Source organism: Lepus europaeus, chromosome 8 (genome assembly GCF_033115175.1).
Source record: "Lepus europaeus isolate LE1 chromosome 8, mLepTim1.pri, whole genome shotgun sequence".
NCBI classification, from domain to species: Eukaryota; Metazoa; Chordata; class Mammalia; order Lagomorpha; family Leporidae; genus Lepus; species Lepus europaeus.
The window spans coordinates 67,866,104-67,882,038 of record NC_084834.1 but is presented as its reverse complement, the minus strand read 5'-3'; the positions used below and the strand labels follow the sequence as shown (position 1 = coordinate 67,882,038).

At 40.8% G+C, this 15,935-nt stretch overlaps 1 protein-coding gene across 4 annotated transcripts in view; it reads right to left on the bottom strand.

Moving 5' to 3' along the window:
* The window catches only part of SEC24B (SEC24 homolog B, COPII coat complex component), a 101,286-nt gene that overhangs the window by 15,375 nt on the left and 69,976 nt on the right, over positions 1–15,935 (bottom strand). For all 4 annotated transcript variants that reach the window (XM_062199751.1, XM_062199752.1, XM_062199753.1 and 1 more), the window contains 9 exons: positions 14,251–14,353; positions 12,312–12,438; positions 11,549–11,658; positions 9,150–9,262; positions 4,544–4,662; positions 4,199–4,254; positions 3,745–3,951; positions 1,586–1,709; positions 1,023–1,181 (listed from right to left, as the gene is read on the bottom strand). In XM_062199751.1, coding sequence (XP_062055735.1) covers positions 1,023–1,181; positions 1,586–1,709; positions 3,745–3,951; positions 4,199–4,254; positions 4,544–4,662; positions 9,150–9,262; positions 11,549–11,658; positions 12,312–12,438; positions 14,251–14,353 — 1,118 coding nt within the window. The remainder of the gene's footprint in view (positions 1–1,022; positions 1,182–1,585; positions 1,710–3,744; positions 3,952–4,198; positions 4,255–4,543; positions 4,663–9,149; positions 9,263–11,548; positions 11,659–12,311; positions 12,439–14,250; positions 14,354–15,935) is intronic.

Below are 15,935 nucleotides of genomic sequence, written 5' to 3'. Positions count from 1 at the left end.
GGGGGGTGAACCAATGGAAGGAAGGAAGACCTTTCTTTCTCTCTCTCTCTCTCTCTGTCTAACTCTGCCTATCCCAAAAAAAAAAAAAAAAAAAAAAAAAAACTATTGTGAAGGCAAGGCAAACATCCTTAATTGGACAATCCCTAATTTTCCTTCTCAAATCATTTTGGGCTTTAACTTATGTTTGAGAATAAGCCAAAATTTTATTTTTGTCCACTTATTTAGGTTATTAAAAAAAAAAAAAAAAACAGGAAATGGGGATGGGTGGGTATTTGGTACAGCAGCTGAGCTGCCTAGGTGCTGTATCAGTGTGCCTGGGTTCTGGCCATGGCTCTGCTTCCAATGCTGGTTTCCTTCTGGAGTTCAGGCTGTTGAGGTGGCAGGTGACAGCTTGACTGTTTGGGTTCCTGTGACCACGTGGGAGACCTAGACTGAGTTCCATGCTTTAGCATTTTGGAGAACATCAGTGAATGTGATTCTCTCTCTTTAATTTTTTTTTTAAACAGCTAATGATCTTTCAGTAACTTTATTATAAATAAAGAATGGCTATACGGCACCACGGCTCATTTGGCTAATCTTCCACCTGTGGCGCCAGCAACTTGAGTTCTAGTCCCAGTGAGGGCGCCGGATTCTGTCCCGGTTGCTCCTCTTCCAGTCCAGCTCTCTGCTGTGGCCCGGGAAGGCAGTGGTGGATGGCCCAAGTGCTTGGGCCCTGCACCCACATGGGAGACCAGGAGGAAGCACCTGGCTCCTGGCTTCAGATCGGCGCAGCACGCCGGCCGTAGCGGCCACTTGGAGAGTGAAGCAACAGAAAAAGGAAGACCTTTCTCTCTGTCTCTCTCTCTCACTGTCTAACTCTGCCAGTCAAAAAAAAAAAAAAAAAGAATGACTATAACTCTATGGTAAAGAATGGGTCAAAGTCTTCTATGGTAACAGTCATCATCCTAAGTAGTGACAGTAAGAATGCTCATTAATTTTGATACAAGTATGTAACATAAAATATAATTGTAACCATGTCATACCTTTCGTACACCTTATTCTCATAACAGCTTCAAATCCAATTTTTCTTGTGAGATACCGTTTTAGATCTTTTTGTAACTTTTCTGCTTGTGAAGGATTGTGAATACAATGGAAAGATGGATAATAATAGATGCACCCCGCAGAATACTTGGACATACAAGCTTTAGAGAGAAATTTAAAAAGTATCAGCTACAGAAGCAATAATATTCTGCTTGTCCAACAGCACTACAGATTGTATATTATGAAGAAACCTAAACCACAATGAGCAAACCTAAGCTGTCAAAAGAAAAACATACAAATCTGAAAAAACAGAAACATTTGCAAAATAAATTACACACTACACAGTTTATTGTTGAGCAGAAGGGTAAGGGAATCATGCAATATAGATAAAATGCTGACAGCATTTTACATTTCATAGTGTATTAAAAGTTTACTAATAATTTTCATAGATATTGTCTATCTCATTCATATACTTTTCTTCCCAAAATACTGAGAATGCTAACTGAGGAGTTTAATCATGTACCAAAAATGTCTATGTAAGCAAATAAACACAGTATCTCCTTACCTAGAGAAGCAAGATCTGAATACTGTGAACTTAGAAGGAACAAATCCACTGCAGTTTGCTGTCCTGAGCAATCTAAAGCGAGTTTCTTATAAAAATCAGTTGCAGGACCAAGATGTTGTACCACCTAAGTCAAAAGAACATAAAATAAGAGCTAGAAACCTTAAGTTATGTACACCTTTTTATGTCTCTCTAAAAAAAATTTTAGGGGCCAGCATCACAGTATAGCAGGTTTGGGTACCATTTTGTGTCCCAGCTGTTCGAACACTTCCAATCCAGCTCCCTGCTTTTGGCCTGGGAAAAGCAGCAGAAGATGGCCCAAGTGCTGGGGCCCCTGCCACCCACATGGGAGACCTGGGTGAAGCTTCTGGCTCCTAGCTGTGGCCTGGCTCAACCTTGCGGAGTACACCAGTGCATGGAAAACCTCTCTCCCTTCTTCCCTCCCTCTCTCTCCCTCTCTTTCTACTTTTCAAGAGAGAGAGGGAGGGAGAGAGAGAGAGAGAGAGCGAAGTAAAGAGAAAGAGAGCAGTAAAGAGAGAGAGAGAGAGAATGAGATCTTCCAGCTGCTGGTTCACCTCCCAAATGCCGGCCAACAGCCAGGGCTGGACCAAGCTGAAGCCAGGAGCTTAGAACTCCATCTGGGACTCCCACATAGGTGGCAGGAACCTGAGTACCCAAGCCATCATCTGCCATTTACCAAGATGTATACCAAGAAGAAGCTAGATTGGAAGCTAAGTAGCTAGGACTCATTCGATTAAATTGAATACTTTCACATTTACTGAGAGAAAGCCCCAACTACTGTGGCCATCAGGGGAGTGAACCATTGGATGTTTTTTGTTTGCTTGTTTGTTTTTTTAAAGATTTTATTTATTTATTTGACAGAGTTACAGACAGTGAGAGAGAGAGACAGAGAGAAAGGTCTTCCTTCTGTTGGTTCACTCCCCAAATGGCCGCAACAGCCAGTGCTGTGCCAATCTGAAGCCAGGAGCCAGGTGCTTCCTCCCTGCGGGTGCAGGGGCCCAAGGACTTAGGCCATCTTCTACTGCTATCCCAGGCCACAGCAGAGAGCTGGACTGGAAGAGGAGCAACTGGGACTAGAACCAGTGCCCATATGGGATGCGGGAGCTGCAGGCAGAGGATTAACCTAGTGCGCCACAGCACCAGCCCCCCACTGAATGTTAAGATCTCTTGCTCTCTTTCAAATAAATAAAATAAATCTTTAAAAATATATTTATTCATTTGAAAAGCAGAGTAGAGATCTTCAATCCACTGAATCATTCTCCAAATGCTTGCAACAGCAGTGGGGTGGGGTGGGGGGCCAGAAGGGAGGGGATGATGCCAGGAGCTAGGAACTCAATCCAGGTGTCCTATGAGTGCCAGGGACTCAAGTACATAAGCCATTATCCACTGCTTCCTTGCTGCATTAGCAGAAAGCTCGACTGGAAGTGGAGTAGACAGGACTCGAACCAGAACTCTGACATGTGATGCAGCTGTCCCTAGCAGCAGCTAAACACACTGTGCCAAAGGGCCAACTCCTGGAAATATGTATTATGAGAAACTACATGGTCTATACATGGAGTTCAAAATCTTTTTGAAATGGTCACATTTCTATGACTTGCAAAGTGATAAAAATGACACACTGCAACTTAAAAACAAATGAGTTAAGCTTTCTATTTTTAAAAACTTCTCTATTTTTTCTTTTCGGTTTACTTATATTTATTTCTTTTAAAGTAGAATAACAGAGAAAGAAAGGGAGAGACAGAGAGAGAAATCTTCCATCCCGATTTACTTCCCAAATACCCTCAACAGACCAGGCTAGGCCAAGACAAAGCCAGGAACCAGCAGCTCCCTCTGGGTCTCCCATGATGTTGGTAGGAACCCAAGTGCTCGAGCCACCACCTGCTGCCTTCCAGGGTGTGTATTAGTAGGAAGCTGGATAGGAACTGAAGGCAGGACTGATCCCAGGCACTCCAATGTGGGTTTTCCAAGTGGTAGCTTAACCTGCTACCCACACATCATAATGTATGCCCCAACTTAAACTCTTTTAATTAGCCTTTTTATTATTATTAATGAAGGAGAAAGGCAGAGGGAATACATATTACATGGTTTATAAAGGCAGAAAACACAATCTTAAATATGGCAGGAAACTAAATATAAAATACCTTTGTACTTGACCTCTGATTAGGATCTTCTCTGGACTGCAGAAGTCCTGCACCCAAGGAAGGTAACTGTGTCTGAAATACAGACACACGGCCCCCTGTTGGAGACATTAATTTAAAGGCAGCCTGCAGCGCAGGACCAAGAGCACTGTGTGTTTCTCTTGTATTGGTGAACATATTTGGTAATGCATTCAGTAAGTCTCTTATAAGCTGAGAAAACAAAGATTAAAAGTGGAATTATTGAGAAAGCAATGAAATCATCTTCCCTAAAACATTCCAGACTATGGTATGGATATCACTGCATTTCTGGGAGGTGTAAACTGAGGAGTCAATTCATAAGCTATGTATGTTAACTATTGTTTAACAACACTAATATATCAAGTAAACTGATGTTAACACTTAGTACATAGTTGAAAAACAAACATTTTGACACTTTAACAAAATTATTCAATCTTACCTCTTTACTTTCGTATAGATTGACAAGTAAACTATCTGGTGTAGGTAGAAAAACATCTACAAGGGAAAAATATATTTTAATTAACAAATCAAATCAAAAGAAAAAATAAATTAGGAAAGTTTTATCAGGTCATGTATATGAATGTTTACTATAATACTATCTTATTAAATATACATAGGCATGAACATCACAGAATTAAGTATCTGCAAGAAAACAATTATTTTAAAACAAATACAAAAGCACATTAAATGATCCTTGTAGTATAAAGTGAGCTGTATTATAAAACACAGTGGCCATTTTCCGATGGCTGTAATCAGAAACACCTTTATTTTGTTGATTGCTTACCATCTATATCAGATACAATCAACATCTGAGGCTGAGATAATCCTTCTTGTAAATTGTAGAAATGAATAGTACTGTCAAAGGTCACGAATCCTATTCTTGTGCGTGAATCACCAGGAAGCCTAAAGTTAAAATTGACCATTTTAAATTCAAAGTGTTCAGTAATAATTTTATTTAAAAAATAATGAAATAATAAATTGGGTCTAAGGATGACTGGCTTGTTACTTTTTAGAGGGGGCAGAAAAATTATTCCTATCTAAACCAATAAATATCAGTAAAGAGCATACATGAAACATTCTATTTGCAGATGAATTAATGACATACTTTGCTGCCGTACTTAAGAAAACTGAACTATATCAGTACTCAAATAATTATAAACAAAAACCAGCAACAAAAATTATTTTAAAAAACCATTATTCTCCCTAACTTTGCTTTGAAACACTCTTTTTAAGTGAAAACTTACTCATATTTTCAGTTATAATATCACAAGTATGTCTTATTTAAGCAATCTTAAGGACACAATGACAAAATAGCACTTCACAAGAAGACTAAACATAATACAAATCAAACTTTATTGTTTTAAAGATTTATTTACTTATCTGAAAGACTGAGAGAGGGAGAGGAGAGAGAGACACACACACACACACAGAGAGAGAGAGAGAATCAACCAACCAACCTTCCATCCCCTGGTCCACCCCCCAAAATGGCCACAACAGCCATGTCTGGCTAAACTGAAGTGAGGAGCCAGGAACTCCGTCCTGGTCTCCCACTGGCTGGCAGGGACCCAAGCATTTGGGTCTTCTTGTGTTGGAGATGGATTGAAAGGGAGCAGTGAGGCTTTAGTCAGCACTCAGATAGCAAACAGCACCTCAACCTGACAACACTTAAGCTGTACCACAACACCAGCTGGCAAATATGTAACACTTTCAACAAAAAAAGTACAGACATAAACACTGAAGCATTTGTCAATTTTGAAATATTATTCTATTAGCATTCACTTTTCAAAAGTCAATGCCTGAGTATAAAATAACAAATTCTTTTAATTGCCTGCCACATTTTCCTCATCTTATAAAAATAGTATTTTGAAGTAATGTCTTTAAAGTATTTCTAATAGTACAAGATGCCAAAATAGAAAGTGCATTTCTGAGGACACTGAGTATCAGGCTCATGTGTTGCTGACTGGCGTGGAGCCTACTGACCTACTTAAAAGACACAAGAGTTGAACTGAAACTGCTCCAGCATCAAACTCTTTTTAATATTTCTACAGCCCTTTCCAAACTGTTACTATCCTATACCTGTATCCTTTTATTAATTTTCTTATGCTTCTATTTTCTACTTTAATAAAGTATGGGGTTTTTTTAAAGATCTATTTAGTTATTGGAAAGTCAGAGTTAGAGAGAGGAGAGGCAGAGACAGAGAGGTCTTCCATCCGATGGTTCACTCCCCAATTGGCCGCAAGCCCAGAGCTGCACTGATATGAAGCCAGGAGCCAGGAGCTTCTTCCAGGCCTCCTGCTTTCCCAGGCCAAGCAGAGAGCTGGATGGGAAGTGGAGCAGCCAGGTCTCGAACCAGCGCCCATATCAGATGCTGGCGCTTCAGGCCAGGGCAATAACCCACTGTGCCACAGCGCCTGCCCCGGGCCATCTTCTTTTTTTTTTTTTTTTTTTTTTTTTTGACAGGCAGAGTAGATAGAGAGAGACAGAGAGAAAGGTCTTCCTTTTTGCCGTTGGTTCACCCTCCAATGGCCGCCAAGGTCGGTGCATCTTGCTGATCTGAAGCCAGGAGCCAGGCACTTCTCCCGGTCTCCCATGCGGGTGCAGGGCCCAAGGACTTGGGCCATCCTCCACTGCACTCCCGGGCCACAGCAGAGAGCTGGCCTGGAAGAGGGGCAACCGGGATAGAATCCGGCGCCCCAACCGGGACTAGAACCCGGTGTGCCGGGGCCGCAAGGCGGAGGATTAGCCTGTTAAGCCACGGCGCCGGCTGCCGGGCCATCTTCTACTGCTTTCACAGGCCATAGCAGAGAGCTGGATAGGAAGTGGAGCAGCTCGGACTTGAACCGGCGCCCCAATGGGATGCTGGCACTGCAGGCAGGTGGCTTTACCCACTACGCCACAGTATTGGCTCCTATAAGTATGCTTAAAACCTATTTTCGCCTTCCAATTTTATCCTTGTTTTCATACAGCCTATTTGGTTTACAAATAGTCAACCTGTCAAAGTGATTCCTATCTGGGGATACATCCTCATAGTTTTCTACCTGAGAACAACACACTGAGTATGTTTTTAGAGCAAGGAGGTAAAATAGTTGTTCACTCTGTCCACTGCACAAACCAGCATGGTATTGTAGTACCTTTAGGAATGCTATACCCTAGCATGGGATTAAAACTCGAAGTTTAAAGACCAAAGACAGGGGGCTGGTATTGTGGCACAGTGGGTTAAGCTGCACCCCCGTGATGCCAGCATCCCATATAAGCACAGCTGCTGCAGAAAAGCCTCCCCCATGGGCAACCTGAATAGAGTTCCAGGCTCCTGGCTTTGGCCTGACCCCATCCTGGCCTTTGTAACCAACTGGGGAGTGAACCAGCACATGGGACATATCTCTCCCTTTCTCTTTCTCCCTCCCTTATCCCCTTCCCCTCCCCCACCTCTTCTCTCCCAGTAACTATGCCTCTCAAATAAATCTTTTTGAAAAACAAAAATCAAAAAGGAAAAACAAAATCCCCAAAAAAAAGATTTCTCTTCAGTGCTCTTTCACTGTCATTCAGTGCCAAAGGCCTTTCTGAAGTAAGCATATGTAACTAAAGAACAAATACTTCAACCAAGGATAAAAAGATGAAAACTCTAAATACTAAAAGCTAACCTTCCAAGCTGGATTTTCAACATCTTGAACACCCTAATGTTCTCAGTTTCCTTTCCTGGCTGAGATCAGTGGTATGCAGACTGTGATGAGTAGCAGGAGCACTCAACAGAGCAAGGACTCCCGGCCAAATAAGAAGACAGGGAGTTCCTTGTGTAATCACCCAGAGTACCTGGGAAAGCAATCACGCAAGTTCACCAGACACCTCTAACCAGAAGAACCCAGCAGCAGTGAGCCACCCTGACAAACATTCTTAAATCAGACTGCTCGTGGGTACTGGAGTAAAAGAAGAAATGTACAAAAAACTTCATTTTCCAGTGATTTCAAAGGTTCCATTTTAAACTAGGTGAAAGGTTCCCCCATGACTAACACTGGGGGTCACACAGACAGGAAGTAGATCCAGGCAAAAATCTCTTCTATACTCTTTCTATTTCTAAACCACAGCTCATTAACAATATGGGTTCCTAACATCTTTAGCATACCATCAGCTTCTCCTTCTCTTTATCCATTTCTCATTAGGGTAGTTAAAACCAGCTTTATGAAAAAAAATTCCTTGCTCAGGTATAATGTATAGCTAGAGTTCTCTCATCTAGACTATTTTTTAAATTTCTAGTTTATTCTATATTTAAATTACAGATAAAACTGTATATCCATCACATATGACACACTATTTTAAAATATACAGATACTGTGGAATGGCTAAACCTGGAAAACTAACACATGTGTTACCTAACAGTTACCATTTTTGTGATAAAAACAACTGAAATCTACTCTCTTAGCATTTTTCAAGAACAGAATACATTGTTATTAACTATAGTCATCAAGAGTACAGTGGATGTCTTCCAACTTATTTTATTCCTCCTACCTAACTCAAATTTTGTATCCTTTGACCAGCATATCCCCAACACCACCTCTCCACAGCCCAGAGCCTCTGGTAACTGCCATTCTGCACTCTACTTTGAGATCCACTTTTTAAAGTTCCTGGTTGTTGTCTTTCTATGCCAGCCTCATTTCACTTAACATAATGTCCTCCAGATTCATCCACAATACTGCAAATGGCAGGATTTCCATTCTTATAGCTGAATGCATCCCACTCTGTATACATACTACATCTTCTTTTCTATTCATCTGTTGATGGATGCTTAGACTGTTTCCATTCCTTGGCTATTATGAATAGTAGTACTACAATAAATATGGGAGTGCAGATGTCTTCCACAGACTGGCTTCACTTCCTTCCGATGTATGCCCCACAATGAGATTTCTGGATCATATGGCGCTGCTCCCCAGGAACCACCACATTGTTCTCCATAATGCAAATACTAATTTACCTTTCCACCAACAGTCTTAAATCATACTGCTTGTGGGTGCTCTGATCAGTTCCTTTTCTCCACATCCTCACCAGCATTTGTACCTTTTGTCTTCTGAGAACAATCTCACCCATTCTTGATACTCTGGCCAAGTCAAGCTTTCTGGGCCCCTATGTTCAGGCCAGTTAAGTCACAGTGACAGTTAGACAAGATCTAAATTCCTTACTAAATATCAAAAAAATTTTTTGATTTATTTATTCAGGTTCCAAGTCATTAAATCATAGTAATTTAAGTACTAAGATTTTTTTCTCTGTGATAGAAGTATTCTTTCAATTAACAGAAAAATGTAATGCAACAAAAACCAATCCCACAAACTGGTAATACCTATTTCACATTTATATGTACACAAACACATTATGTTATGAGTAAAAAACAAAATTCTTACTTGTCTAGATTTTCTAATAGTGACTGGCACAAAATTGTCAAATATCCAGCTTCCACTGCATTATGAGACACATCTAGAACAAACAAGTAAACTGCAGGTTGAGGAGGACGGAGCTGAAAGGAATCAAAGTAATGGCATACTCAATAGGTGCAATGTATGAATTTTTATATCACTATTACTAGACGGCTCTTGAGTATATTATACCAGATAATACACAAATATGACAGCTGTTTTGTAAAATCTTATGCACTAATAAAATGACATTACCTAAAAAAATTTTTTTAAATAGCTCTTTATTTGAAAAGCAGAGCTACAAACAGAGAGAGGGAGAGACAAAGAGAGGTCTTCCATCTGCTGGTTCACTCCCTAAACGGCCGTAATGGTCAGAGCTGGGCCAATCTGAAGCCAGGAGCCACAAGCTCCCTCAAGGCCTCCCACATGGGTTTAGGAGCCCAAACACCTAGGCCATCCGCCACCACTTTTCCAGGCCACCAGCAGGGAGCTACATCAGAATGGAGCAGTGGGGACTTGAACTATTGCAGGCAGAGGCCCAACCTACTACACCACAGCACCAGCCCCTAAAAAATGCTTATATAAAAGCTTGTGCTGCATTAAATATGACAAGATAGTTACACCTGGCAGAGTGCTGGATAAAATTTTAAACAATAATCATGCTTCTTTGTTACTTAACACTAAGCTACCTATATAAACAACCTTCACCAGTTCTTAAAAACAAAATTTTTTAGTTTTTTAAAGTAAATTTTAAATGCAAAACTTGTCATTAGTACTTGCTATTGGGTCAACTATTGGTGGCTAAATCCTGAGGGTAAGTGCTTTGTAAATGTTTTTTTAAAGGTCCTTATTTGGAAGCTAGTATTTAGTGCAGCAGTTACACCACCACCTGAAACTCCCACATCCCAAGTCAAAATGCCTAGGTTTGAGTCCTGATTCCAAGTTTCAGCTCCTACACGCCCTGGGAGGTAGCAGATGATCGCTCAAGTACTTGAGTTCCTGCTACCCATATGGGAGACCTGGAATGAACTCCTGGCTTCAGCTGTTACAGAGATGCGGGGAGTGAATCAGCACATCTCTCTTTCCTCCTTCTATCTCCCTCTCAAACAAATAAAATAAATAAAAACAAACAACAACAAAAGCCCTATCTGTTAGAGACACGAACTGAAGTGCTTGTGGGTGAAATGAAATCCTGATTAGCATTTAATAAACTCCAGTTTAGGTAATGGGAAGTTGGGGGGGGAACTACAGTGAGCTGGAAGGTAGGTGAAAATATTAGTTGGCAAAATATTGGTAATTGCTGAAGCTCAGCGATGGGTAAAAGATGGTTGGTTCATTATACTATTTTCTCTCCTCTGGAATATATTTAATAAAGATGGAATAAGCACCTGGAATTTAATGCATATTGGTTGTTCTTGTTCACTTTTCTCTGACAGCAGTACTTCAAATTTTTGCAGACTGGAGCCAGTGTTGTGGCATAGCAGTTAGAGCAGCTGCTTTTGATGCTGACAACTTATATGGGCACCGGTTCGAGTCCCAGCTGCTCCACTTCCAATCCAGCTCCCTGATAATGTGTTGTGAAAGCAGTGGAAGAGGGTCCAAGTGCTTGGGCCCTTGCATCCACGTGGGAAACCAGGAAGTAGCTCCTGATTCCTGGCTTCAGCCTAGCCCTGTCTGGCAACTGTGGCCATTTTGGGGATGAATCAGCAGATGGAAGATCTCTATGTCTCTCTCTAACTTTGCCTTTCAAAGAAATGTCTTTAAAAATTGAGAAAAAAAAAATTTTTGCAAACATTAGAAATTAGGGTGCAGAAAAAAACATTACTGTAAGTATATTAACAATAATAAGATATGATAAAGAATATGAAAACTTGGGCCAAGAATTCACTTTGTAAGTGAAAAGAAGAATGAGATCATGGAGTCAATATAAGCAAAGAAAGAACAGGTAGAATTTTATGACTGAATCAGAAAGAGAGATCAGGAGGAGTCAATATTCATTTATCTTGACTATACTCAGTGAATCACTAAGAATGTGATATCTTTAAGATCCTGATTATTGCAGGGTTTTTTTTTTTTTTGGGAGGGGGGGGTTGATGTGCATTTTTCTCTTTCTGAGTGTCTCACATTTCAAATGGCAAAAACAGTACCTATGCCCATTCCATGCAAGTGATCAAATGCAAATGGCAATATTTAGTGTTCATCAGATAGCATGACTAATATTTCTTATGGATATAGAGCATTCTTCTAGGAGATCAAATGACATTTAGAGAGTATTTTCTATTTAACTTTCAGCACTGCTTGAAAATCTGGACAAAATTTACTTAACAGCTAATTACAAATAACAATAAAGTTTTAACACATGACTAATTTTAACACTGAATGCTTACCATATAATCTGAAGAAGCAATGAACTCTACAGTTGAATTCTGAACTTCTGGTCGTTTATGAGGTTCTCCATAAGATCGAGTAAGGGGGTTATACATAAATTCTTCAGGAACTAGAAAACAGAGAGAAATCAACATATACATACCTTTACCATCAGTATCTATATGAGGCTTACCAACTGTTCTGTGAATATTTAAGGGTAAAATCACATTCCTTAATCCTTTTTTTAAAAAAAGGAATGGATCAGAAGCATAAGAATTTTATTTTTCAGTATTAAGTAAGCAAATCAGGACACAGAAAACATGGCTTCTAAGACTCACGTCCCATGGGGAAAAAAATCAGAAAAACACAAATTTGAAAGTAATTATAATAGGAACACCCAAGAAATAAGGAGACAACAGGCAGACAGATACACACACAGGCATCCACACATGATGACAAATGCCTACTTGAGTTGAATATAGCAAACACTCCAGCAGAAGACAACCCAAACTGGCATGGGCACGCATAATTAGTCCACATGGGCTCATCAGCATCACTGTGCTTGCTTCTTTATGAATTGTTTTTTCCTTTGCCCTCCCTCATCTTCACACTCCTCACTGTCAATTATCTCTTTCACCAGCCAAAACAAAGACTCCCTAGCCCTAGCCTATCATCTGTCCATTCAAGGTGGCATGAAAACTGTTCTCAAAATAATGGGCAGAAATAGGAGAAAATACTGAAAGTAGTATTAAAACATACTTATTTTAACAAGTTAAGACTCACCATCATTAACTCTGTAGCACAAATTGCATTTCCATCTACGCTGATCAATGAAGGATACAAAAGGGTTGATGTATGTTCTACAAGATCGGCACCTCACAATGGTATTTGAAGTTATCACTGGTAATTGCTAGGAAATAAAATAAAGATGTTGTAGCAGCAAAAAGCACCGTGGGGAAAACAGAACACATGTTATTTTGCTCTACATATTGAAGAGAAACGAAGACTAGGGTCATAGATTGAAGCATTTAATACAATCAGTGATGTGCTGAGCAACACAAGTTTTCTACCTCTCGTCACAACTCATTATCAAATGTGAATAAGTTACTGGATGATAAGAAATGCCTGGTTTGGCCAGCTCTCTGCTGTGGCCAGGGAGTGCAGTGGAGGATGGCCCAAGTGCTTGGGCCCTGCACCCCATGGGAGACCAGGAGAAGCACCTGGCTCCTGGCTTCTGATCAGCGCGGTGCGCCGGCCACAGCGCGCCAGCCGCGGCGGCCATTGGAGGGTGAACCAACGGCAAAAGGAAGACCTTTCTCTCTGTCTGTCTCTTTCACTATCCACTCTGCCTGTCCAAAAAAAAAAAAAAAGCCTGGTTTGAGGCTGACGCTGTGGTGTAGCAGGTTAAGCCACTGCCTACAGCGCCGCATACCATATGGGCGCTGGTTCAAGACCCAGCTGCTCCACTTTCCATCTAGCTCTCTGCTATGGCCTGGGAAAGCAAAAGAAGATGGCCCAAGTGCTTCAGACCCTGTACCCGCGTGAGAGACCCAGAGGAATCTCTGGGCTCCTGGCTTCAGATTGGTGCACTTCTGCTCATTGCAGCCAACTGAGGAGTGAACCAGTGAATGGAAGACACCCCCTTCCCCACCTCTCCTTCTATCTCTATGTAACTCTGACTTTCAAATAAATAAATCTTTAAAAAATAAAAAAAAAAAAATTTTTAAAAAGCCTGGTTGACCAAGAAGATAAACAGTAAATTAGAGCTTATCAGCTAGCCTCAAGAAATGACAGCGAATCAGAAATATTTAACATATACAAATGAATCTGACTTCATTGGATGGCCACAGCTGGTACCAGACTTCCAAGCACTGCTCCTTAGCAGCCACAATACTGATAGGAGCTGAGCCTAGGAAAGCCAGACACAATGTGCACAAGCACGAAGGTACAATTCTGTGCTTCGTTTGGCAAGGAACTTTATATTCAATACGGAAAATTTAGAAAATATTTTAAAAACCCAAGAATCATGTATTATCCTATCTCCCAGAATTAATGCATTATCATTTTAATATATTTCATTCTGGCTTTTTAAAAAATCTATAGTTAAGTACTTATATCTTGGTATTCAATTTTTTGAAATTTATTTATTTGAGAGGCAGAGTTAGAGAGAGAGAGAAAAGTCTTTCATCCGCTGGTCCACTCCCTAGATGGTCACAATGGCCAGAGCTGAGCCAATCAGAAGCCAGGAGCTAGAAGCTTTTTCACAGCAAGTTTATTTATGGTCCACGGCAACTACAGATCCAGAAACTACTACTTTCTCAAAACCCTCAAGCTTTAACACTTAAAAGAACCTTTGCTACTATATACAGAGGAATTTCCACCCCTATATTATACATACCACGTAAGTATCTCAGAAAATTCAATCAATTCCAGGTATTGATTATTCTGCACTACAATCATCTGTTTTCTCCTCTCTGTCCCCCAATACAGATTTTCTTTAGGGCATTGTCAATGACTTAACCACCTCTGAACTGGCGTGCTTAGTTTAGGGTCTGTCACAACATAAGTGCTCAGAAAATGTTTCTCAAGCAGAATTAGATAGAAATGACTATTTCAAACTGTAAATTACAAAAAGATGAAAATTCTAAGAAAACATAAAATCTGAGTACCCTGTACATAACTACACCAGTACTCTGGAAGATGTTAAAACATGTTACTTTACCGTTAGGTCTCTGAAGGGATGTAACAGCAATCCTAAAGGGAGCTTAGCTTTATTCAGTAACGCCTGGGTTTGTGGAATATTTGTCAGAGTACACCGAAATGAACTGCGAAAAGCATAAACACAGAGAGTAGGGTAAGAGAACAAAATACAGCGAAGTAGATAGCATAATTACTTCAACAGGTTTCTGGGAAAATGGAATGGAAAGACAAATTCAGTTGTAAACATTTTTGAAATCTATGCATAGTTTTCATAACATGCATAGTCCGTGATTTTTTAAAAAGATTTATTTTATTTATTTGAAAGAGAGAGAGAGAGGTAGAGAGTCTTCCATCTGCTTGTTCACTCCCCAAATCACGCCAACTGCTGGAGTTGGCCCAATCTGAAGCTAGCAGCTTCTTCCAGGTCTCACATGTGGGTACAGGGACCCAAGCACTTGGGTCATCCTCTGCTGCTTTCCCAGGGAGCTTGATCAGAAGTGGAGCAAAGGCTGGCACTGTGGTGCAGTGGGTTAAAGCCCCAGCCTGCAGCACTGGCATCCCATATGGGTACCAGTTCAAGTCCCAATTGCTCTACTTCTGATCCAGCTCCCTGCTAGTGGCCTGGGAAAGCAGCAGAAGATGACCCAAGTGCTTGGGCCCCTGAACCCAAGTGGGAGACCTGGAAGAAGCTCCTGGCTTCGGATCAGCTCAGCTCCAGTCGTGAGACCATTTGGGGAGTGAACCAGCAGATGGAAGACCTCTCTGTCTCTACCTCTCTCTGTAACTCTTTCAAATTAATAAAATAAATCTTTAAGAAAAAAAAGAAGAAGAAGAAGTGGAGCAGCCAGGACTCGAACCAGTGCCCATATGGAATGCTGATACTTTAACTCACTGCACCACAGTGCCAGCCCCTCATGAATTTTTTTTTTTTTTGAAGATTCTACATGTACATGGATTTCAGAATTTTTTTTGCATTAAAATGAACCTATATTTAAATTCTGTTTTCCACAAACTATTAAAGTGCCCTTGTGTTGACTCTGAAAATCACTAACTCTCCCAACACAAGAATGAGGACCGTGTCTGTAAATGATTTACTTCAAAGCAGGTGTCCCAGGAACAGAATGCCTTTCACTAAAGTACACCTGGATCCCAGGGAAGTCCTGTTCTCAGCACAGAGAACTGAGAGCATGCCAGGAGCCAAGAATCTTTGGACTGGAAGGCACTGCCAGGTGAGCAAGAGAGCTCACATACACAGAGGCTTCCCAGGGTTTGGTGGCCCCTGGCGCAGTCTGCCAACTGAACTTCCCCATGAGGTGGGCACTGCTCCATTAGGGCAACCCAAAGTTAAACTCAAGCTGGGTCCATAAGCCTAGGGCTTCACGGGGTTCACGCCCTATACTAGGAAGGAAGAGAAACTCAGAGTTAAGTCACTTAGGCTGCGATCTTCCTGGGATTACCTAAGTGAGATCTTTGTTCTTTCCAAGCAAAGCCTGAGGAGGCAACACAATTGTAAAGATTCCACCTTATTTAAAAATATAACAAGTCATTACTGGTGAAGCTGAGGGAAAGGACCTTCACCTAGAAACTAAAAACAAGCTTAGATGAGGTTTCCTGAAATCCTTCAAACCGAAATAAGGAACAGATCACCTAAAGCTGAATTTTGCATCTCAATCTTCCATATAAACTAAGAAAAGTCCACATTAACAA